The following is a 25,908-nucleotide window of genomic DNA, read 5'->3' on the forward strand; positions in this document are numbered from 1 at the left end:
TGGGAGGGACTTCGCTCTTCCTGTCCCTGTCTTGCAGTCCATCCACTCGAGAGGTGTGGGAAGAGAGACTGCCAGTGAAGACTGAGGCAAAGAAGTCATTGAGTATGACTTCTTCAGTGGCAGAATTTTCAACAGATACAACCTTTCCTACACCAGTACTTTCAGAACAAATTTTTACAGTTTTTACAGTTAACCGCATCAGGCTCCCTAGCAGCGGAAGCCACAGTATCATGCCAGTCCTCAACGCCAATTTGCATGATTGTTAGGCAGACACTCCAGCAGCTGTCAGACACTTACTCGTTTCTGCTCTGTCAGTTATTGCTGTGGTCTTCTTGCTGGATCCTGCCATAAACACAAACTTTAGATCTGTCAGTGGTATTAGCGAAGAAGTGAACCCAGCAGGAATGCAGACAGCACTTCTCTTTCATTACCTTCAGAATGCAGAGGCTCAATGGAGGACAGTGGAGAAATTTCACCATCTGAATGATGGCTCAGTCTACAATGCAAGTAAGGAGCAGGACCTTACTGATGATAATGCAGTCTTCTCCCTGTAACCACTGCATTGACTTTTAGCTAGTACATTCATCCTGGCTATATGAGGACTGACAGATCTTCACTGGCTACATGGCTGAGGTGTAGATTCACATCATTATAACCATTCATAAAAGTTGCTGCAAGCACTGCAGCATCTCAAGTCAAGAACATATTCAGAAAACCATACAGAAACACATATTCAGAAACACAACTATTTCAGATTACTGTTTATATTATCATCTTCCCCAGATGAGGCTCCTAATTCTACAAATTCTGCCTTTTCTAACTGTAATTTCAATATTTTTGTTTTTAGAAAAGTTTTTTATTGAAGAAAACTTTGGAAAGCTGTCAGATGCTATTCCAGTACCTGGATGGAGGACTTCCACATTATCAAATATTGCTGGGTTCAATACAGCTGCTTTAAACAGTCCTGTATCACTTAAGCATCAGCTTAAAAAAAAAAAATGTGAACCTGAAATACCTACTACAGTCACAGAATAGCTTGAAGCTTTTTGTTTGTCCATTTTGTTGAAAACAAAAGACAGTCTTGCTTTTTTTATTTAGAGGGGAAAGCTATTTCACTGTCCACTTTTAAACCTGAATTACAAGTTGCAAGCCAATTAATCTATGGCTTGAATCTGTATTGTAGCGAACTGCACAGTTTGCACTGTGTAGATAGCAAGGAGACAACTGTGTGCAGCAGACGTGACCTCCACATCCACGATAACTGTGTTAGTTTTATGTGGGATCCTAGGCCTGTGTGTTCTCAGTGTATCTAGTTTTAGTGCACAATACAGTCGTGGTCATTTGGGGTGTAATTTGTTGTAGGCACCAGAAAAGTAATGGAGAGGGTAGTAATTCACTTCTATAATAGAACTTGTGGATGGCAAGGGGAGTAGTAAATGCTTTTTTAATGGCACTTTAATCCTTCAACTCTAATCAACCTTGGAGTACTCTGGCCAATGACAGGTTATTCGCTTTGAAGGAATTCATGAACCCATCAGGTGGTTATGTGTGGAAGTACAAAAGAGACTTCTGGAAAAAAGATAAGAATAATGGTAAAGAAGATAATTATCTTTATTATTATAGGACTCAAACGGTAACGAGATTCTAGTTACAAGAAAAACTGTCTACTGCTGCAGATAAGTAGTACTGCAATAGACTGGTGGGGATTGTGAACCTCTCTGAAAGAGGCTGAATGTGTTGTTCTGTGTAGTTTGCAAACTTTGGAACGTTAGGTCAGCTATTCTCCTTCCTACTACCAGAACACCACCATTTATAAATTAAAAGCAGCAACATAATTGGTACAAAAGTTCAAAGAAAAAGCAACAGTTGCCTCACCTGTGAAATAATAATAACAGCTGCTCTAACCCTCACCCATCCTTTGACTACATGCAATCAGAAAGTTTGCTATGGACAAGCAACTAGAAGGTGGCTGGAGCATTCCTCTCACTTTCTATTAAAGGTTGATGGAGATTACAGGTACTGCCTTTACATATGTTGCTGACCAAAAGTATCCAACATTGATGTATTTTCTGAGTACACACAGGCTGTACGGCAGAACAAATAGGTACTTCTCAGAGTGAACAGTGTTTGAACAATAAAATATGTGCTGAATTCTCAGCTAAAAGTGCAATGTTATCTATGTTGTGATTTTCCTATGATTGATCTCATTTAGCATCGTTTAGCAGTTAGGGTATTTTTTTTAATGTGCATTGAAATGATATTCTTATAGCTGTTTGTTCCTGTAGTGCTCAGAAGTGAATTTGGCAGAAGAAGAAAATTCTCTTTGTTTTGAAAACAGTATTTTATTCTTTGAAGAAGAGTTAGTCTGTAAAACTTGCATGTGAAACAGTATTTGAAAGTTCTCTTAATCTTCTTATAGGCCATAGAAAAACATCTCATCAGAAAGTCCAATGGAGGACTGACTTTCATTGGGGAGTGGAAGAATGGGCACCTTGAAAGAAAGATGGGCCATTTGACCTGTTTTGCAGGGGGAATGTTTGCCCTTGGAGCAGATGGTTCCAGAGATGATAAAGCTGGACATTATTTGCAGCTTGGAGCTGAAATTGCACATACGTGTCATGAGTCATATGACAGGACAAGTAAGAGACATTGTTAATCTAGTTATTTCAGTAGTTGAAATATAGAAATTGTCTTAATTATTTTTAAGATTTCTTATGGACCTATGCTTGTCTAACATGCACTGTTTTATACCAGTATAATTTTTTTAACATTCATGTATTTACTCCTGACCTACATCATGGTGAGTAAATGTAAAACCAGACTTTATATGGTTCCTTCCTGCATGTTTGTACCTATCTTTGGATCAGTCAGCTAAGATAGGCTATGTGGGTGCAGGGAGGAAGGAGTGCCTGTGAACTCTTGTCCTCCCAAATACATAGGGCAGTTTCTAGTTTCATATATACTCTTCTTACCTTTATGTAGGGTGGAAAATTTGTAAATGCACTTTTTACTGTTTTAGTAGTAGTACGTTCTGGATAAGTACAATTAAACTAGAGAAGATAAAGACTTGTATGCAAAATGTGAGATGGCCAGAGACTTGACTAGTGAGGAGGCAATGTCTGACTTCACTGTTGGGCTGGAAGTTTCTCAAGTTCAGTCTTTTGGACCAGGATTATTTTACATCTTTAATAATGATGTTGATGCATGAAGTGATTGTGTGCTGATTACACTTACTGTGGCTGTAAAGTCAGAAGACACAATTAAAAGAAGAGTCTCAGAATAGTAAGCTGGAAGACCTTGAGGACTGGACTGTCAGAAATAGGAAGTTCACTAGAAAAAAAAGACAAAAAAACCCTCTTTCTCTAAACTGGGAGTTGAAAAATGCCAGGGCAATCCTAGTCTGTATCAGGTGAAGAATTTTCAGCAGAGATTACAGAATATTAACGCTGCCTTAGAAGACACATATAATTTGTCATCTGGAGTAGGCTGTACAAACCTGAATTTCAAGCAGAACGAATCCAGAGGAGGACCAACAGAATGATTAGAGTGACAGAGCTTTTATCTTAGAGTGGCAAAATAACAGAGGTTGGCCTGCATAGACTAAAAGAGTAATGCCCAAGAAAGGAATAAATTTGGCATCATCAAAATGGATAAACACTGATAAGAAATAGAATTATTTTAAGATGTAAACAACACGGTTGTACCAAGAGCAAGATTTGTAAAGTCTCCATGAATAAATGTAGGTTGGAAATTGGAGATGGCTTTATGTAGCCATCAGAGAAGTGAGCTTCTGAAATAATTTCGTAGTAGAAGTAATGCTAACTAAAACTCAAAAACAGTTTTAAGAAGAGAATTCAGTTATTTATTCACAGGATTACGTAGTATCATTGTATAATCACCTGTAATTTTAAAGAATTCAATTTGATGGTCATGAGTGATACTTTTACCTGGGTGCCAACAGTATTTAAAAAAAAAAAAAAAAAAGACTATGAGGATGCTTAAGGAAAAAGTAAGGACATAATAACTATTGTTGCATTCTGAAAAATTGAACATTGAAATGAAACATTTAAATATTTAATTCAACATTTAAAAATAAGCAATGCTAAATTTACAGTTGTTTTTGCAGCAGTCCTAATTTTATTCCTTCAGATGTTTATTCTGTACCCTAAATAAGTCAAAAGACGGGAGGATAAAAGTTTTGGTTACATATTTAATGACTGTATAAGAACACACACATAAAGGAAACTGACTGAAAGTTGTACAGACAGCTGTAAATTTGCAATGTCCTAGTTTTCTTTTGTTCAGTCTTGCAATCTAAGTAATCTGGATTTTTTTGTTTTGTTTTGGTGGGGTTTTTTTTGCTTGGACTGATTTTTCAAAGAAAATAAACATCTGTTATGTGCAAAACGTCAACTTCTTAATTATGCTTTAAGAGCAGAATTTGAGACATAATTGTACACTTTAATGACAGAACTAGCTGGTTGCAGAGAAAGACTCTCTTTCAGAGAGCAGTCAGTAAACCTGGTTGAGCTGATTAGGTTTATGTTTCAGTCAGCAGAGGGGAGAGCCTGATCTCTCTTTCGTATAGACCTGCGGGAACTCTTGCCCCATTTGGTGCCCCCAGAGGAAACAGCAAGGTGCTAAGGCTGTGTGCTGAGGACAGAGTGCTCTTTTCTTCAGATAAACCAACCAGAGCTGTCCTTTCCCATGTCTTCCCAGGGTTGCTTATAATAACCTGCAGTATATGCCTGGTTTTATAATATTTTAGTATAAAAATACTACTTTATGAAGCAACCTAAATTTACATAAGGGCTGAGCATGAGGAAAAAAAAAAATGCTGTTTCAAGGTCCAGTCTCAGCAAAATCAAAACAATTTCACAGAACAAAAGCACTTCTGGAAAAGAACGGCATTATATTGCCAACTGTCAGTAACCTGTTGCACATATTGCAGGTATGAAAGCTTATTTAAAAAAAAAAACAAACCCAGAAGAATTTGATATTACAGAAAGCTTCAGGCAAACTACATACTGTATTTGCTACTCTCTTTACAATAATGTTATATAAATCATGGAATACCATCTCATACCTGAAATTCTGCTTTGAAATCATGCTTTCCATGTCTTTCATGAATAACTATGGTGACCCGACAGATGATTTAGGGTCCAGGATTTATGGGTTTTCAGATAAATTCCATTGAAGTAACTTTGATCTGGCAGATTTTACCAGTGTGATAGTAAGTAAAATGCTGTTGTCTTGCAGTGACAGTCCACATGCCTATTTAGCACTGAGGTGTTTTTCTGCCATGACATTTGTGCTGGAGGTTCTTAATGTATTAGGATTTTTCAAGGCAATAATGATATCCTTTCAGGTCAATTTCCCCTCTCATACATTACCCTATGTCTTCAGACAAACATGATCATGGTCTATGGGGCAGAGCATTTGTGGTTGACTTCAGCTGCCTTTACCAAAACAAGACTTCTTGCTTGTTTGCCTCTGTTCATTTACTTGCCTTTGGAACTGAAGTTATCACAATTAATGTGAGAAGGCACCTGTTGAATTACCATTGCCCAGGCTTTGGTAATTTCTAAGACCATCTCTCTGGGCCCTTGCATGCATTTGCTTCTGTTGATGGCTTCTAAGACACTTGAGGCCTTCAACAGGCCACTATGAATCCTTCTCCACTTTCTCGTCTACCCCTTGATGTCAAGCATTCTGTCACCGTTCAGTTTGTGCTCTCAGCAGTAGATTTTCATGGTGTTTAGGAGCCATTGCCCCAGCAGGCAATTATACCCTCCTCTCTCAGCTGACAGCAGCAGATTGTATTGCAGGAATCCCACACAAGCCTCGCTGGGTTACAGCGCTCCCAAACATATTCTAACCCATTCCCCAACTCAAATACTTCTTTTAGGTTCCCTGGACTCAGGATGAAAAGATGTGTGTTTTTCCAGAAATTATTAGGGGAGGATTGAGGACCACCCTGCAGATACAAAAGCATCCTGCTTTTTGACCTCTTTACTGGTGAAAAAGTATCCTCTGCTGCCCACCCTTTCTTTCCATTTTGGCAACAGCAATCCCTTTGCCATATAACCAGAAAAAGTTGCCAAGTGGTAACAGATTTGCACAGTAATGTTGTAGACTGATTTATTTGCCTTGGCCTTGCCATCATTGGAATGAGAGTTTTCCAGTGACATTTTGGGTATTCCTTAGTCCCTGGAATGTGTATCAGTGATCTCGTGCAGATATTTTTGGATGCTCACAATGCATCACTGGGGCTTGCTGAAGATTTTGGGACATTTCTTAACTTGATTGAAAGTGTGGCGCAAGTTAAAGCACACCATCACCTTTTGGACAGATTGTTGCTGCGTGAAACACCATGCCATGTTTCCTAACATATAAATAAGACCAACCTCAGATCTGTGAAGCTACCTTAGAGAGGCCACACCCTATTGCACCTACATGTCTTGCTGGGTCAAGCAAAGATACTCGTTCTCAGCCCACACAATTCAGTTTCATCCTCATTACCCAACACCATTATCATTGGTAGTTGCTGCTGCTTTAATCAGGATTGATCAATACTAAGATGAATAGTTTTTTTCATAGATGCAGATGTGGAGGAAGAATGAGACCCCATTTTGGACTTAGGAGAACTGCATGTGTTCATACATAAGCTCAGTTCAGGATAGTGATGGAGAAGGTCATCCCAGCTCTACAGAGAGGAGAAGGAATTTTGTCTCTTGAATTCAAGGACATCTTATTCTACATCTCAGTCAAAACAGATAAATGGAGGTATGTCTTGTGGTAGAAACAGATCCATTCCAGTTGAAAAGTCAGTTGCATGACTTCTGTACAGATAATGAGGTTTTTCATAAGGTACCTGGCAATCATAGTAATCCACCTTGGGTGAAAGCATCTGCTTTTATTACTCAAGTGGCTGAGTAATTAAAAGCAGGTTAATCATTCCCTTCAGCTTAGCTTGGGGCTTTTTAGCTTTGTACAGTAAAACTGAGTTAACAACCTGCTTTTTTTTATGAGCGAGTCTTCCAGACCTACCCCCTGAGAAAATTTTTCTATCCCACACGTGCTGTTTTCTCATGTCAGGCCCAAGTCACATTGTCCAAATGTAAGGTGGTCTGTCTGCATGTGACAGCCTTCTCCTGTATGGCTTGTTACAAGTTTTGCCTTAATCCTTCCAGATGTTGCTACATCCTTTGTATTCTCTTTCCTGCCAGACTGCATTCTGTCAGCACTGATTACCCATTTCATCTCTCATGATGCTGTCTGCTCCACAGTGCTGATTAATACAGAGAAGTTGGAAAATTCTTGCAACCATTCCTGGTGTATTTCCGTGGGCACTATGTCCCAGTGACAATTGGCATCACTGCCATGTAATCAATGAGAGGTCCATGCAGGGACACAGTCTCTGATAATCTGATTCACCTATCCATGTTATCCAGGAATATCTGAGAGTAGACCTCAGGGTCTTGAGTTCTAGGCTGGAGAGGTGACTGGGGATATCCTGAGAAGCTCAGGTCCTTGGCATGGCTCTGTGAAGATCCCTGTAGATTCTGTAGATCCCTGAAGATTCTACTTAAGCTGAGGGTCAGTCTATAGCACTCCCTGTAGGATGACTTTTTAATTCACCAGCTGGAGCAAGCTGATGGTTTTTGGAAGGTGGAAGATGAAGGCAGGGGGTGCAGGCATGATTCTGGTCTGCCTCTGAGCAAGGGATTTGTGTTTCCAGGATCCATTGAGGAAACCCCTGAGGCTCTTCCTCTCTCTTCAGGACATTGTGAATGCATGTGACACCCCTTGGAAACACCAGCAATTTAAAAAGGCTTATTGATGATCAAACAGGAAATTTCAAGATGTTTCTATAGTCCAGTGTGCTCTCAATTTGGATAGAAGATTGTGAGAACCAGAGACAGAAGGCGTGCTCTGATCTTTATGCCCGTGTCACAGCACAAGGAGTCATAATGCTGTCAGTGGGCTTTGGTAAGGCTAAAAGAGTACAGCTTCATGTGTTTATGGTGCAAGGTTACTCAACATTTAAGCTTGTCTGTGGACTGCACATCTTGAGGTATTCCAGTTACTGGGGATTAGTTCTTGCTTAACATGCACCACTGAGAAACATGGAAAAGGCATAAAATAACTGATGATGTGAAATCCATAAATGATAAAAAAATATTTCCAATGAAAGTAAAAGAATAAAAATACCACTAACAAATCAATCTGAATAAACAGCTTTCATAGGTATTGTAGACATTAGATTAATAATCAAAATTACCTATTTAGAATAGAATCATAGAATCATTTAGTTTGGAAAAGACCTTTAGGATCATCAAGTCCAGTCATAAACCTAACACTGCCAAGTCCACCACTAAACCATGTCCCTAAGCACCACATCTACATGTTTTTTAAATACCTCCAGGGATGGTGACTCAACCACTTCCCTGGGCAGCCTGTTCCAGTGCTTGATAACCCTTTCAGTGAAGAAATTCTTCCTAATATCCAATCTAAACCTTCCCTGGCACAACTTGAGGCCGTTTCCTTATGCCCTATCACTAGTTACTTGGGAAGAGAGACCAATGCCCACCTCACTACAACCTCCTTTCAGGTAGTTGTAGAGAGTGATAAGGTCTCCCCTGAGCCCCCTTTTCTCCAGACAAAACAACCCCTGTTCCCTCAGCTGCTCCTCATACGACTTGTGCTCTAGACCCTTCACGAGCTTTGATGCTCTTCTTTGGACGTGCTCCAGCACCTCCTTATAGTGAGGGGCCCAAAACTGAACGCAGTATTTAGGTGTGGCCTCACCGGTGCCGATTACAAGGGCATAATTGCTTCCCAAGTCCTGCTGACCACTCTATTTCTGATATAGATTGGTAGCAGGTGCTGATTTACAGCACACAGTATTTTTAGTAAAATACTATTCCTTATACATGAGAATTTTCCCAGACATTAGCCAATAATATGTAAAGCATTGAGTGACTATAGAGAGATTATTTTAGAATAAAGTTTTCTGCATGTCTTTAAAGTTTCTGACAAGAACTGTCCTCAGAATCTGGGTACAGCATTTGCTGTTTTTATACATGTGACAATTCCAATGCAGAATAAGCCAGATGACTAAGATTTCAGCTGAGACATTGTCAGGGTATGAGTAGATGCTGTGTCTGTCCCAGGACTCTGTTAGCAGCTAAACAGGCAAAGGTCATAATAATTACTTGTTTTTGTGAGAAGTGTAAAATAATAATGTGTGTTGATGGAATGGTTCAGAGTCTCAAACAAAAGTATCTTGGAGGTTCTCTTCCTCAAATTTTATATGAGTTAGAACCTAGGAAGTCTTACTACAGTTATGAAACCTTTCCTACCTTCAGGAAATTTGTTTCTAGATTGACTGTAGTCTTAAAGAAACACACAAAAAAAATTAAGCAATGTTTTCAAATTTATTTCTAAAACTAGATATATAACATTTATCTAGTTTTATCTAATTTATGTATATAAAATTTACTAGATATATAAAATCCAGCTGCTTTTGTGGATAAGAGCAATACAGCTGATGTGGTTTACCAGATTTCCAAACGGGTTTTTCAAAGTTCTCTACTAAGGCCTTTTAAGAATATTAAGCAGCTGTAGCATAAGCAGCAAGTACCTGCATGGGGCAAAAATGGTTGTAGTATAACAAATAGGGTTGAGGTAAATAGTCAGCTCTTGCAACAGACGAATGGTGGTTAATGAGTGGTGCTCTGACACATCTGATATATAGTTATACACAGATAATATGCCTATAAATGTATATTGTTTTTATATTTTAATATGTGTATATGTATGTATAAGTAAAACATATATACACATACATAAATGATCAGGAAAAGGGCAGGAACAGTAGAGTAAGTGTGCTGATGGTAATAACTAAAAGAAAAAAGCTCTTCAGGATAGCAAGGATGAAAGCAAGCTGAAAAATTGCACAAGGACCTTATGAGTTTGAGTAACTGCATAATAAATTACTGAATTAAATTCAGTGTAGTTAAATGTAAAGTGAGACACCTATGAAAAGATTATTCCTAACCTCACATATAAAATGATGAGCTCTTAACTGACCATTACAACTCAGGAAATTGCTCTTGGGATTAGGAAAATGTCAGCTTGGTAGCAGTCAGGAAAAACAAAGTGGAAAAGAACAAAATAGAAAACGTCATAAGGTCACTATATTAATCTTGTCCACACTTTTAGTGCTGTATTCAGGCTGGTCCTTACATTTCAAAAAGGATATAGAATTGAAAGAGTTGCAGAGAAAGGCTGGAAGGAAAACTAAGGGTATGGAAGAGTTTCCGTTCAAGGAGCAACTGAATCGGATAGTATTCTTCAGTGTGGAAACGGGGTGGTTTAGGTAGGGTACAACAAATTTGCAAAATCAGCAGCGGACTGGAGAAAGTGGCTAGGAATCAGTTGTTCACTCTCTTCTTAAAAAGAAGACCTAGGTGCTATGGAATGAGTCTAGTAAGAACCAAGCTGAAAACGGAAAAGAACAAAAAAAGTGTTCTACACCAAAGAGGTATTGGGGATGCGGAACTCCTTAGCAGAGGTTGTTTTGGATGCTTAAGGCTTATGTAGGTTTAAGGAAACACCAAGTAAGTAGTTGGGAAATAAATCTATTAAGAATATTAAGAACCTGACCACATAAAATAAAGTATGTCTATTTTGGGAGAAACCTTGAGCTCAAAAAATTGGACACTGGTACAGAAGGTGGAAAAAGGTTTCATACATATTTGGCCTGTTCTTCCTCTTCCCCATCCATGTCTGATTTTGGCCACTGTTGGAGACATGGTGCTGGACCAGACAAACTTTCATCTGGTGCAGTATGGCCATTCTTGTCTTCGTAATTTTGAATAGGCAGAACTCTGTATCTAATCTCATTGATTTGGCAGTAAAATTTGTAAATTTTTTTCACTGAAACAGGTAAGATAGCCCATTTTGAAAGAAATATCATAAACCTTTCTTGATGGAGTTTTCCATACCACGTGTGGTTGAAGCAGAGTGGTGCTTTTTTCTGTTGTCATCCAGAGCCATACTCCCTTGAAACAAAAAGATTAAGGCACTTTTTGGGGAGATTTTCTGCTGGGACACACACTGGGACGTGCTGATATTTTTCACTGTAGTATTCTAAGGTTCCCCTTTCAGACTCATGAGACCATGGTTAATGTGAGCCTCTAGCCCACAGGAATTACATGATTAATGGCTTTGATAATTTGTAAAACTTGAGTGCAGCTTCAAAGTTCAGTGCCTTAAAAACTCTCTGCTAAAGCAAATGGTGGGGTGCAGCTGTAGATAAGAGTGCATTATTTATGTCAAATTGGAGGCATAATGTGTAGCTGTATAATAAAAAAATACATATAATTGCATCTTCATATTATAAACAGTTTTTCTACAGGTACCTCCTTTTAATATGACTACTGTTCCAGGTGTTGGCACAGGGCCATTACAGCTTCCTTTAAGGACTGAAATAGTGAATCTCTTAGTTCAGAGATTTATTTTCAGGTGTGGCTAAGTTTTCATTGCCTAGTTGTAAACCCTTTACTTGAGGATCACATTATGGAGCACATCAGTTACGGTGGCCTGACAGCACTTCCCTAAACCAAGTTTGGATAAAGATGCAGGGTATTTGAGATGGTGGGTACCTGATTTTGTTCTAAGATCTTTTCCTGCTGTGCTGGGTGGGATCAAAGGACATCACAGTCTATGTTGACCTTTTTGGTTTTTTTCTTTTGCTTCTAAATAACTCATGTCAGTCACTTTAATTTTATCCTATAATTGAATGTATTAATGTGTTTATATTCTTAGTGTTTCATTAGTTTTCAAGAGGATTACTGTACTCCTGTCAGGATAGGTAGTTTTCTCACAGGAATTGGATAAATTATTCATAAAAAAAATTATAGGCCTCAACAATAGGAAATATTTATGAGACTGCTTAAAGACAAGCTAGTTTCTGTTTTTCTCACATGCTTGGGAAATAGCAGTCTCCTAGCCAGCCTTTCTGCAAAGATTGGTAAGCAATAAATTTTTTCCTTTTTTTCTTCCCCTCTCCCCTCCCCCCCTCCCCCCCCGCAGCATTAAAGCTGGGTCCAGAAGCATTCAAATTTGATGGTGGCGTAGAGGCGGTGGCAGTGCGGCAGAATGAAAAGTATTACATCCTAAGACCAGAGGTGATTGAGACCTACTGGTATATGTGGAGATTCACCCACGATCCCAAGTACAGGCAGTGGGGCTGGGAGGCAACACAGGTAACTGTATTAATTATCTGTCAGTAAACTAATTCCACATATTTTCCTTTTGTAGCTACTTGCATCCTATGGTACTGAAACACTTCAAATGGTAATTGATTTTCACAAGTCCCTGTAAACTGGGGTATATATGGGGGTGCAAGCAGTTATTGCTGTTTTGGAACTGCTGAATCAGATGCACAGATGAGAGATGTGTTCAGCATTATACAGCTGATGAGTTTTAGGCATGGAAATAGAATCCACTGATCCTAACTCCTACTGTTACCAGTAGTCCACAGCCCCCAAGAGAGGTAATTTATCTTGGGAAATTAAAGTGTATCATAAATAACTTTGTTAAGCATATGTTTGCACTCAGTTTAGATTAAAAGACAAAGCTATTACAGTTTCTTCGTGGTCAGCCATTAAAACACAAGTGGTAGGACAACTGTTCTCAGATGATTTGTAAACTAGATAGCACGTACATATGTATATGCGGGTTGGTATCATGGCTTTTTGGGTTTTTTTAGTTGTCTGACTGGAAGGAAAAAAATTTGCCAGTTTAGATGTACTCAATTACAGCATCTCAAGAATTAGATCATAAAAGATAGCCAGTAAGTAATGGCACGTAAGGCAGAATTTAAAAATTCTTCCTAAATTTTTATTCTAAAAATTCTGAAAGTTCTTACAATTCTAAAAATGAAGCTAAAAACTCCAATATATTTTAGAGATTCTTGGGGTTTTTTGTATAGCTGCTTTCCTGGGTTTAAATCTAGTAGTTGAATGCTTTAATCGAATTCCTGAGTGTGAAAATGCTTCTGAGTCTTTCTCATTGGAAATGCTTGTACTGGTCTACAGAAGCCCAGATTCATTGTAGAATCATAGAATCACTAAGGTTGGAAAAGACCTCTAAGGTCATCGAATCCAACCATCAATCCAACACCACCGTGCCCACTAAACCATGTCCTGAAGTGCCACATCTATACATTTTTTGAACACTTCCAGTGATGGTGACTCCACCACTTCCCTGGGCAGCCTGTTCCAATGTTTGACCACTCTCTCAGTAAAGAAATTTTTCCTAATATCCAATCTAAATGTCCCCTGGCGCAACTTGAGGCCATTTCCTCTTGTCCTGTCGCTAGTTACTTGGGAGAAGAGACCAACACCCACCTCACCACAACACCCTTTCAGGTAGTTGTGGAGAGCGGTAAGATCTCCCCTAAGCCGCATTTTCCCAGACTGAGCAACCCCAGTTCCCTCAAGTGCTCCTCATAAGACTTGTTTTCTAGACCCCTCACCAGCTTCGTTGTCCTGCTTTGGACACACTCCAGCACGTAAGACTGTTAACACAGATCTGAGCTCATGGCCTGCCTTCATTCATCCTTTGTACATGGATGGATAACTCCTTTATCTGGTAGTCATAGATTATGGGCTATATGAATAACTAGGCTTCATTTTCACATGACAATATAATACTCTAATTGTAAAAGTTATTTGTAATCCCCAAAGGACTTTGCCTTTTAAATGCTTCCTAGGGCTGAACTTGTGAGCCTTTTTTGGTCTCATGTTTCTCCCTGCTTCCACCTGCTGGTCTGTACTGCGCTCGTGCAAAACTAATTTGCTGGCCAAGCAGCTTTCTGGTCGTCTTCAAGATCTGTGGATTACTGCAGCTCTACCACTTCCCATCTATAGCTCCAGCAGTCTTTGGAAATACTGCTCAACGGCAGTTTCAGAGATGAGAATAAACATTAAAGATAAGACACTAGTGAAATATTTTGATTACAGCCAAAGGAGATGAGGGAAGAGCAAAGGAAGAGATGAACCAAGAGCCTGGAGAAATTTTATTCTGCAGGTTAAAACCAGTTTTGCTCCAGAAAAGTACTTGGAGCCAGACATCTGTTGAGAAGCCTATATTCATCAGGTGGAAGATAGTTAAGGCAGGTTCAGAATATTTAGCTGGGCTTGTCCCTATCCTTCGCTGAGCACAGTTACAGTCACACAGAAGAGTCCAAGTATTTTAAGATTGTGTCTCAGTCTTGGTTAGGTTTTGCCTTATAGACTGTTTTGTTATAAACAACATTATGTTATTCTGGAGAGAGGTTCCACGTTTGTTGCGTTTGTATTCCATAATGCATTGCCTCTCTCTCAAAACATCAAACATTCAGTCACATCATCCTTGCTGCCCAAACCATGCATGTTTCTAATATGACAAAGAAACTGATATAGTAACCTACTCCTTGCCAGTGTGTGTATGACAAATGCTTGCTGACCTAACACTGACTCCTGTAAGAAGAAGATGATCCAAGCTGCGATTGGGTCCTTTGTACTAGGTTAAAGAATTTACAAATGTAAATTTTTCAGGCCAGAATCTGTCTCTTAAGCACAGTGAAAAGCATGTCTTTGAATTGCATTTTGTTCAGTTTTCTCCATTTGCCTTCATATCTTGGTCCTCAACAATCCCTTCAAACTAAACCCTCCCTTCCTCCTCCCCTGCCTCCAGTTTTCTCTGTGTGCAACGTAGGATTTGATTTTATCCTTCTGTCAACCTGTATCAAAGTTTTATAAATCAAGCAGCCCATGTGCTTAACTGCCTGTGTCCTTACAGAGTGCCTTTTTTCTACTTGCTCCTCAATAATGAGTTTCATTATCCAACATAGCCGTAAAATATTTTTGAACCCTTTGTAAATGGTTTTGCACACCCCTCCCTCCCACAATTAGAGATTTTCTTTCCCTTACCTTCATACTAACACAGAAGCTTGGGAAGCTTTTTATTCCCCATGGTCTTCTGTTCCCTGCATATGGATAATAAGTTCTTGTGTTTACTCCTCACACCTACTCACTGCTTTCCCTCTTCCCTACCACACACAGCTCTGGTTGTGTTTATTCCTCCACTTATAAATAAAGAAGAATCTGGTATGAGACACAGAGCAGTTGGCTTGCTGCTCGTGTACATCACTGTCTGTATTTGCCTTCCTTTTGCCTTTCAACCACTGAAGCATACTTTGAAACCTGTATTACAGATTTCTCTTGGTGAATTATATTTTCTTCATTGGAAGTCTAGTAGTTCTTTTAAACTTTGGGGGAAAATAAGTTTTGTTTCTGAGTTCTAAATGGTCTTATTTTTCTACATTGAACCTGGTGTAACCTGGTGTTTGATGACTGAGTTCTTGGTGGTCCCCTTGTTTGCTTCTTTGAATGGATGAATACATTCCCTACCCGAATGGATTTGGGTTAGTTCACTGATGTGTTAGAGTTCTGCTTCTGTCATTTTAAGAACTCTTCAGAGATGATCCAGGATAATTGCAGAACCACCTGGCTTTTAAGTATACTGTATTACTTAAGTCTCTTTAGCACTCCCAGCCCAGATCTCTGTCTGCCTTTTATCAATGGGAATTTGCAGAGGGATGGATTGTGTGTGTATGCAGATCTTTGTACTGTACTTTCTTAATTTCACCATTGTCAGCTTCTTTTTGGCTTCATTATCTAGATTTGCTCGAGCATGTCCAAAGAAGGGCCACAAAGCTGGTGAGGAGTCTGGAGCACAAGTCTTATGAGGAGCAGCTGAGGGAACTGGGGTTGTTCAGTCTGGAGAAGAGGAGGCTGAGGGGAGACCTCATCGCTCTCTACAACTACCTGAAAGGGGGTTGTGGCGACGTGGGTATTGGTCTCTTCTCCCAAGTAACTAGTGATAGGACGAGAGGAAATGGCCTCAAGTTGCACCAGGGGAGGTATAGATTGGATATTAGGAAAAATTTATTTACGGAGCGAGTGGTCAAACATTGGAACAGGCTGCCCAGGGAGATGGTGGAGTCACCATCACTGGAAATACTCAAAAAACCTGTGGATGTGGCACTTTGGAACATGGTTTAGGGGGCATGGTGGTGTTGGGTTAATGGTTGGACTTGATGATCTCGAAGGTCCTTTCCAACCTTAATGATTCTGTGATTCTGATTTTTGGACAAAACTTGGGAATTTTAGTGCAAGTGATGTGCTTTCACCATGTCCTGTTTTGTCATATCTCTCCAAATCCAGTGCCTGTGGGGAAAAAATGGGAAGTTGAATCTTACATTTCCTTGATGATCGTAAATCCCTGTGACAGGATCTTTATCTCTTTCCTAATAAAAAAAGGCTAATTCTCCCTAAATCTATGCTTAGCACCAGAGACAACATCATTCTCAATTGTGTTGGACCAACCAAATTGGATGATGGTATGCTGGAGGGCTGGCTGAAGTATTACAGAAATATGCATGCAAGATAGGATAAATACAGAAAATTACTAAAATCCTTTTTGGGCTAGTTATTTGAAAACAGTAAGAGCCACCACTTCACAATAGGCATGTAAAGCCAATTACTAGTCTAATCTGTGTGAATGAAGGATTCAACTATTTGTTGGGGACTTGTGTATCTGACTAAGCAGGATTGCACCATGGAGGCTGCAGAGTTTATTCAGAGTTTCTACTTACAGTGAAAATAATATAAAAGACCTTAAGTTTGGGGTAACTTCAGGCAAATTGAGGACTGACAGTAAGGTGGAGTGGAAAGACCTGTAGCTCTCTACTTAGTGAAGTAAAGCAGACAGAAAAGAGCCAGGCATAGGTTGGAGGTGAAAGAAACATGAGTTCAGAGTTCGTGGTTTGGAAGCTGTGAGTACCACAGAGAGGTGCTGGTGAAGAAACTGGCAGTTTTTTATGAGCATGTTGTTGGTATAGTCACGAAGAGTCACACGTGCAACCGCAAAAACACCTACAGAAGAACTGAGGGAGCTGGTGTCCGATCTAGAGGCACCTTCAGTTATAGTTTCAAGGAATTTAGATGAGCTCTGCCCGCACCTATGTCACAGGCCCTGAAATTTCACTTTGCGTCATTTTTGAACCAAGACACATGTATTTGGCAAGAATACACTATTACATATTCTTCTGTTCTACTCATGATTTGAATAAAGGGAACTGGAAAATTCACTTCTTTTGGTTGAATATGTTTGTTCCATGATTTTAATTACTTGTGCTGTTAAAAATATGCACTTTATTTCCCATTTGAATTTGTCTAGTTTTATCTGTCAGTCACTGGATTTTTCTATGACTACCTAAACCATGTTAAAATGTCTTTTCTTCCCCAATGTTTTCTTTCCAAAGAGTTTTCATAGATTGTAATAAGCTTACTACTGAGGCTACTTAAGACACTATACAGGTTGTTTTGTCTGCCACTGTAAAGCATTTTCTCCAAATGTCCACACTGTCAGTTCATCATCCTGTTTTAAAAATGAATTCTAGAATTGCATATTCCAGTTTTGACCTCGCCCAAAGCCCTGTGCAAAATTAAAATTATATCCCTGCTACTGGTTACTGTCTCTGTGTGTGCACCTGCCACAGCATCCTAGCAGAAACTCATAGTGGTTGTCTCATGTGGCCACTGAATTCTTTTAAGTGTCTCTGCTTTCCAGGCTAATATGGTTCTGCAGATACACAACCTTTATGTCTAGATTTAGAATTACGTACCTGGTTGTATGAAACTCATTTTGTTTGGGCCCCAATTACCACCGGATTACCCTCTCTGCTGTCATTTATCCATGGCATTTTTGCCAGCAGCAGTGTTACAGTGATTGATAAAACTTCAGACCACTCTTTGTGTATCTCTATGAGAAGCAGCTCTATTTGGTGATGCATTGCCAGTTTGTTCTTAGAGTACTGTCAGTTAGTTTTAAATTAAGATAGTGATACTAATATGGTATACTGCTATTTTGTTTTATCATAATGTCTTACGGAACCATGTCAGTTGATTCAGAAACTTTTATTACACCTGCAGTGACCTTTATTTGCCAGTTTGTTGTAGATCTCCAAGAATGAAATCAAGCTTATGAGCAAGATAGCTTTCTATAAAACCATGCTGATTGGTGTCAATTATCCTCTTGTTCTTTTCAGTTTTTTACATGTGTACTCATAATTGTTTGGGACTAACATCAGGTGTGCCATCCTAAAATTGTTCAGTCAGCCAGTGCCTCCTAATACTAGCAATACCTTGATATCCTTACAGTCATCTAGGATTTCCCTGCATTCTAGGGTGCAATAAATTTAGCATAATTTTGTCAAGGAAACTGGTCTTCAGCTCTTGAGTGAAAGAGTATCCAGGTGGCAAATGGGGTGCCTCTACACCAAATACTCTCAGGTCTGTGTGAAGGCAGAACACCGCAAATTTCAAGTGCCTTTTAAGCAGCTTGTCTACAGCACCAAACTTTTCAGCCAGTGTCCTAAAGTTCTGTGCACCTCTGAATCAATGACAATTTGTTTATCCATATTTGGATAATGGATATCCATATTTGGAGGGTTTATCCATATTTATCCATATTTGGAAGAATAGCTGCATAACAATCTTTCAGAGGAATTTTCCCTCTACAGTTCATTACTACCTGCAGTGTAGTGATCACTGATCAACTAGGATAAATCCTCTGCCTACCTGAATTCCAGTCTAGACAGAGTCTGTCTCCCCAGGGACAAATTTCTGAAGTTACAAAACTACTTGGTAATTGTAAGGAAAAAAAAAAAAATCAATATAAATTACACGTTTTCTTTCTTCAGGCTTCTAGGCCTGCTGGTTTCCCCAGTGTTGCACTTGGTTATCCAAGCATGAGACCTCTACAGCACAGACTAGGATCTCAGTGCTAACTATTATCTACAGTCTGCAGAATAAATAAGTTTTGTCTCTTAGGCTTGGGGATTTCATTTTTGAGGAGGAAGGAGACAACATCCTAACAGTGGTGTCGTTTGTCCCTTCTTTTAATTTTGCCACAATCACTAGCAAGTTTCTCCTGTCCCAGCTGTGGCACACAGTGTCAGGGTGGCTGAACTGTTGACGAGAGGAACACCTGCAAGATCAGACTCTGCAGGCTAGAAATTCTGGCAGCATTGTAACCACTGGAGATTTCCTCCCTCCATCTTGCCACGCTCCAGAGCAGAGACAAGGTCACGTTCTGCAGTATTATAAAAAAGGGGATAGTGGCAAGAGGAGGCACTTCATGTCTTGCCTAGAAAGCAAAGTGCTTTGTCTCTTCTTTATTCCTATAACACCTGTCTAGTGGCTGTAGGACTTGTGGGGAGGAACATGCAAATGATTCCATAAACAGTTTATATATTATTTCTTCAGAAGTTAGCCAAGCAATTTTTTTCTTTTCCTTTTTTCTTTTTTGTTTGGCTGCCATGTGATAGCTAGCATCACTTGTGGTGTGCAAGAGCATGCAGACAAAGAGATTGTCATGCATGTGATGCTGTTGGGCTACATGTGTTGTATACACCTTTCTCTCCAGACTGTAGAGAAAACATGGTCATCTTCAATCCTAACGTGTAAATAGTCTCAGTGTAGCTTTAGCCTGTACCAGTAACCAGATCTGAAAAGAATTCATCCAGACACTTTCTCCTTATAGGCTCAAGTCCCAACAAAAAAGGGAGCATTTCCATCTGAACTTGGGGAAGGCTCCACTTGAGATAAGGAATTACAGAGATAATTAGATTTTGCCAAGAAAGACAGTACCTTTCTTGGCATAAGCTCAGGCTCTAGAGCCACAGCCATTCCAGTAACATTCTTTTGCTAGTCTCTGCTCTTGCTTCTTTAAAAATCTTGGTCTTCAGGAATTTGAAAGAACTTTTTACAGTCTGGATTATTCTTTGGTCCATGAACAACCTCACATTTCCACAGGGTAAGAGTGTATACTAGGAGGAGGTTAGCTGTAGTACCTGATGTGCTATGACTTACTGTCCTAGGTACCGTGCTTATTTGCCTTTTCTCTTTTCCACCTGATTTCAGTGATGGCATCTGCCAGCATTCTTCATGCATGTTTTCAATGGACAATTCTCCTTTGTTTCCCAATATTTCTAGTACACAAAGGCTATCGTAAGGACCTTGAAGAGTTAATTTTGATTGAGTTTTTTTTCTCTGCATAAAAAAGGAACATCATTCAAAACTTACTTGCTCCCCTGCCTTGACTCCCCTCAACTTCTGTTGAGTATAACTAGCAAAAATCAGAATTAACGAAAATCTGGGCCTAAAGCACCATGCGGAGAGAAACTTCACACAGGCTACTGGGCTGAATCATAGATTACTGAACTACAGGTAGCTACCTTCAGTAGTTGGTAATGACAGACATCCTGAGCCAAACATTTTCCTTCATCACTGTGCCTTTTCTGTCCCTGCATGAATCTATTAAAAGAGTTGGTGTCTGCTTGAGGAAGCACTGCCAAAGCAGCAGGGAAGCACAAATAACCTGTGAGTCATTTCAGAGTCATTTCTTTGGGGCTGGCTTTAATGGCTGATATCCTTGTGTGCTCTAAGGTCGTGCATGTGAGTGGAATAATGAAAGCATAGGCAAGAGGTTCTTTGAACTACTAACTCGTTCTTTCCAGTCTCCTCCTCTTCCATTGTGCTTTTTGCAGTACTGTGTTGGAGCTGACTAGCTGGGTGATTTCTGAATCAGAGATCCATTGGCCCCTTTCTGCCTGGAATGTTTATGGATTTAAACTTCATGCTTTAAAGATAAAGAGCTCCTTTGCAGTCCAGTGCACAAGCTGACTTGAGTTTCAACCGTATAAAGGGGAAACAGAGAAGAGCACAAGTAGGAGATGGAAATGTGGGGAGAAAGTAGCAGCTAGAGGAGTTTATAAGATGAAATCAACAGTCCCTAAAGAAGAGTACAGCATTTCATTCCTACTTTCACTAAGTCTCTATGACTAGCTACTAATCACAGGGTTCCAGTAACTCTTCAAACTCTTCCAGCTGCAAAATCCAGGGATGTTTGTCATCTTCCTATGTACCTCACAGCACATGATTGACTGATGGATGTTCTACTCAGTGTTACCTATGAGGAGCCGTACCAGCACAGAGCAAAAGTCCGCTGAGACCATGTCCTGTCAACAGTATCAGTCAACAGTAAATACCCAAGAAAGAAATGATTCTTCCCCAGAATACTTTCTTAGTATCTAGCAGTTTGCCAGGTGTTGTGTTGTTAGTAGCCCTGGAGGGATTTTACTTCTGTATGTGTCCAATCCCTTTTTATTTTTTTTGGTCAGCCTAAACTGTTAACATCCACAGCATCCTCTGACAAGGAGATTCACAACAGAATAATGCAACATGGAAAGAGCTACCTCCTTTGTTGATCCTTTAATGTTTCTAAATTTTACTCTACAATTAAATTCTCCCTTTTATTTTCTTATCCTCTTTGCAGGCAATTGACAAGTATTGCCGAGTCAGTGGTGGCTTTTCTGGTGTGAAGGATGTTTATTCCTCATCTCCTACATACGACGACGTACAGCAGAGCTTTTTCCTTGCTGAAACTTTGAAGTAAGTTCTCCTCAGTCTTGCGTCTTCCTGTAAAAGCTAGCATCTAAATTCTAGAAGAATACGGTGGCTCAACAAATAATCTGTTGTCTTGTCAGGGTGGTTTATGGTTTGGGCTTTTTTTCCCAGCTTTAGGGTTGCAGATCAGCCTATTTTACCGGCAGAAAATACAAGCTCAATCTCCCGTACAAGAAGCTTATGCTGAGAGAGCTTTAGAGAGAGACTTCTATTTGATTTCTGGCATCTCAGCAGAGGAGAGAGTATCTCCTTTTAAGAAATTCCCTTTGCAAAAGACTTTTTTGGTTTTTAGATACACTGACTTGACATGTCTTATACAGCTATGTGCCATGGTCTGATATTGTAGAACCTGTTTCTCCTGTGTGTGCCACTGGAAGGGAATAAATGCATGGAACAAAAGTCTGTCGTGCCCTTGGATGATTTTTCTGCATTTATCCCACAACTATTTTTCTAGAATGCTTTTTGTTGTAAGCAAGAATATCAAGCGTATTTTATAATCTCTTACATACTTAAATATTTTCAATTCAGTCAAATCAGTGGACACCTTTGCATAATGAAAAAGGGTTTCTATACAGCAGCAGAGTTAACAGTATCCACCCTGCAAAAGCTACTGCACTCTGTTGCATATTTGGTTCAAGGTAAAATTTTCAGTTATTGGTCTTCCACCATGTTTCTTTTTAATTAATAACAAAAAATGCTATATTAGAATGTACTATAACCTCTAACTTACAGAGGTGAATAGAAAAACTAGTATGAAGATAAGAACATGTTATGCAGATTTTATTAAGCGATCCATTTTTAAAAATGAGCTAGTGTGTCATGGCTACTCATCTCTTTCATCATTGATACAAACCAGCTATCAAGACCACTCTTTTGTCACATCGTTGTGGCTACTCTGGGGTTTTGCCTATGAAGCAGTGTCTTCTAATGTGTGACAATTTTCTTGATACTCACGTTACATCAGCAAATTTGGTGATACAGTTCTGGCATGGAAGTTTACCAAGATTGAATTGTGAATTGTCTACTTTTGGAAGAAAAGTGTCCAAGTTGGCTATATTCCCTACCCCTATTTTTTTTTTCTGCATAACAGTTTGGAGAATGTTTTATTTGGTTAAATCCATAGGCAGAAGCCACTGCTGGTAGTGTGAATGAGACCGGAGCTGCTATTAGGAGACTTAGTTGTTGCCTCTGCTTACATATCCATGCCACTTTCTGCCAGCATGTGATGGAAGGGATGATACATATGTTGTTGCACAAACCTGTCAGCAACAAAGACTCATTAAGGTGCCCTTTCTGTCTTTACAACCCAGTAATATGATGAAAAAACAGTTATAACCATTTTGCAGTCTAGCATGGCATGCAGGCTTTGCAAGAGTAAACAGGGTAAACAGTAATACAGCAGCAGAGTACAACAATATCAGATTTTTAGGTTTTAGCTGTGGCTGATGTATGTGAAGACTTATTTTGGGTATTTGGAGCTCAAAATGCAGTGGGGAGAAAGCAGGTTCTGAAAGTGGCAGTACTGGTGCCTACTTCAGGCACCACAACATGTTTCACTGGCAAGAAGGGACTCAGAGTCATCACATGAAAGGAGAATCTGGATATTCTGTCCTTCTGCTGACTCCTTACCAGGCTCCTCTACATCGTCACAATACTTTGTTTCCCCATGTTATCATTATCAAAAGAAAGTCAGCTGTTGCTACCTCCTCTGTTGTCTTCATTAATGTTGTTGCAGTTACTTCTTTGAGTTCATTTTTTGGAGCCAAAAAGCTATACTCCCTAAGAGAGAGGCAGTAGCTTCAAACAGGTCTAGTCAGAGAAACAATATGTCCCCGAGAGCTGATCTTATATGATTGATCTGCCTATAAAAGCCAAATCAGAGAATGAAATCTGCTCCTAAGGGACTTCTGTGGTAACAAGGCTGACCTTTGAAGTATCGCCAGAATCCTGTCTGCATCATAAATAATTACAAGGAGATCTGAAAATTCACTGATGCATCACTCAGTAACTGGGTGTACTATAGTGCAAGCATTGCAAAAGGAGGCAGTTCTAGGAGGGAACTCAGAAATGTTTGTTGGCTTTTGGTTTGGATCATTTCCCGCTTGTGGGACAAAATGAAGTTTTACTGGAGAGCTGCCAGACACTGATGCAACTGGCATAGCCAAACCAGAAACTGGTATCACCTTGAGATAAAATAGCAAATATAAGATCAGGATAGCTCAAGTGACTATAAAAGTGAAGACAGAAGGGTTGGATGTGATGCCATGAGGAAAATGAAGATGTCCCTCAGAAGAGGGGCATAAAATGTGTGTTATGGAATGCCTGTTGTGATCTTTTCTCCTGTTGATGATAACGTCTGCATCCTCATTCCCCTCAAACTAAAAATTGATACCTCTCCCAAACATGCATTGTTCCTGCTCAGATACTTTGGCTCATCAAAGATATTTGACAGATTATGAGAGTTTGGACAGTATGAGTGGCAAGAAGGTAGCTGTTGAGTGGGAAGGAGCAAGATGTAGAAATAGGTTGCTTAAGTTATTCAAAGGAAAAGCGTGAATCAAATGAGGAAGGTGAATGAGTAAGATGAAACATTGCTGCTGTGGTGAAAAAGAGTTTGGAGAGCTGCAGAGGGAGAAAACAAAGGTAGGAGTAAGGAGGAAAGGAAAGGCATGATGCTCTTAAGACTGATGAAAAATGTAGAGAAAGAGACAAGACATGCAGGACAAAACTGAATCATCTCAGCAAGAAATTTTTATCTGTAAGCAATTAATTGGTGAGGAAGGGAAAGAAAAGAAAGAACTTCAGTTCTGTGTTCTGCTGTGGATACAACCAGCAGATAAAGGCAATGCGAGAATGATCAGGCAGTGACACACGTCTGTAGATAGTAGACACTCTCAGTGTCTGATTTGGAGAGTTGAAGTAACAGCAGCCTCAGCAGAGAGGAGACAGAATAATGTGTGTGCACATCCTGGATGTTACAGAGCTCACTAACAGGAATGACACCCCTTCCTTGTCACATGCTGCAAGGCCTGTCATATTGTGGATGGCACAAAAACAGGATGAAGGAGGAGCTGAGAGGTCCTGTACACCCATGGTGTTATACTTGCACAGTCAGGTTTTCTGGAATAAGGGAAATGCCTTTTGAATTTTAGCAGTTGAGTTTGGGAGCCTTTACAAAGATCCCTACCACCAGGATCTTCTACAAAGTATAGCACAGCCACATTCAAAAGCGTGTATTAAGAAAAAAGAACCAAGAAATACTCTTCTTCCTCATATGTCCAGAAACCTTAATTTTGTTACATGCTTCATTTGCTCTGTATTGCTTTTTAACATACAACATTTATGAATTCCTTCTGCACAATATATTGGCCCATTTCCTCCCACCAGAAGCTGAACCAGCTTCCAGCACAGTGATGACAAGTCGGATATCTGGCATGGCTCAGTGGCTTCTCTTGTGCTTCCTCAAAATCTTTGATTTGGGTTAAAGAGGATTTAGTCATTTCCAAGTGACTTTACTCCATTAAGAAGATTTTTTTACAACTTCTTCTCTGCTCCTCTGTCCCCAAAATCCTTGTGCTTGGTGTCTTGATGTTTGGTTTACATTGCAAGTCTTTGAAAGGAGTCTTGAAAAACAAAGGTTCCTTGGAAAGATTAAAATGATGTCTTTATAACAACTTTTCATTGAAGGGCTTGATCATGATAAAAATTACTTTTCAGATCGCTATACTAGTGAAGGTTGTGTGGGTGCTGTGCAAAGACTGAAAGCAAGTAACTTATTTATAGCTTTAGTTGCTGACTAGTGGCGCCTGAAGCTGCTGTGTTGCTCCTTCCTGTCTATTGCCCTGCTTTAATACCCACCATTTTTCCTCTCTGTCTTGATATCTAGGTATTTGTATCTGCTTTTCTCCAATGATGACCTTCTACCATTAGACAACTGGGTTTTTAATACAGAAGCTCATCCTCTGCCTGTTTTACATTTAGCCAACACCACACTGTCAGAAAATCCTGCATATCGATAAAAACAGCTCTGTGAAGAGGAAGAGAGACTGTTTTCAGCTCTGTTTTGTTTACATGGACCACTTGAGACTTTAAGCAGGAGAGGAGACAGACATTTGATAAAACTAGTCCTCTGACTCAAGCAAGTACCGGCGTGAGAAACCAAGCTCTTCAACGTATAGATAAGTTAAACTGAAAAAAAGTTCTGTTTTATACGTGACCAAAACACGTTAGTGTGGTATTTGCAGGACAGAGACTTCATGTGCTTCGAACCCTAGCAAGACATGGAATCTACTGCTTATTATAAATGCAGCAGCAGAAG

General features: G+C 39.6%; 1 protein-coding gene across 1 annotated transcript in view; it reads left to right on the plus strand.

Moving 5' to 3' along the window:
- Positions 1-25,609, plus strand: part of MAN1A2 (mannosidase alpha class 1A member 2) — a gene marked incomplete at both ends in the record, with an annotated part of 151,258 nt that extends 125,649 nt beyond the window's left edge. The window contains 4 exons of the mRNA XM_082012028.1: positions 2,420-2,639; positions 12,103-12,275; positions 21,460-21,575; positions 25,477-25,609. Coding sequence (XP_081868154.1) covers positions 2,420-2,639; positions 12,103-12,275; positions 21,460-21,575; positions 25,477-25,609 — 642 coding nt within the window. The remainder of the gene's footprint in view (positions 1-2,419; positions 2,640-12,102; positions 12,276-21,459; positions 21,576-25,476) is intronic.
- Between the last annotated feature and the right edge of the window lie 299 nt (positions 25,610-25,908).

This window comes from Phaethon aethereus (genome assembly GCF_964289735.1).
Source record: "Phaethon aethereus genome assembly, chromosome: 1".
In the NCBI taxonomy this organism is placed as follows: Eukaryota; Metazoa; Chordata; class Aves; order Phaethontiformes; family Phaethontidae; genus Phaethon; species Phaethon aethereus.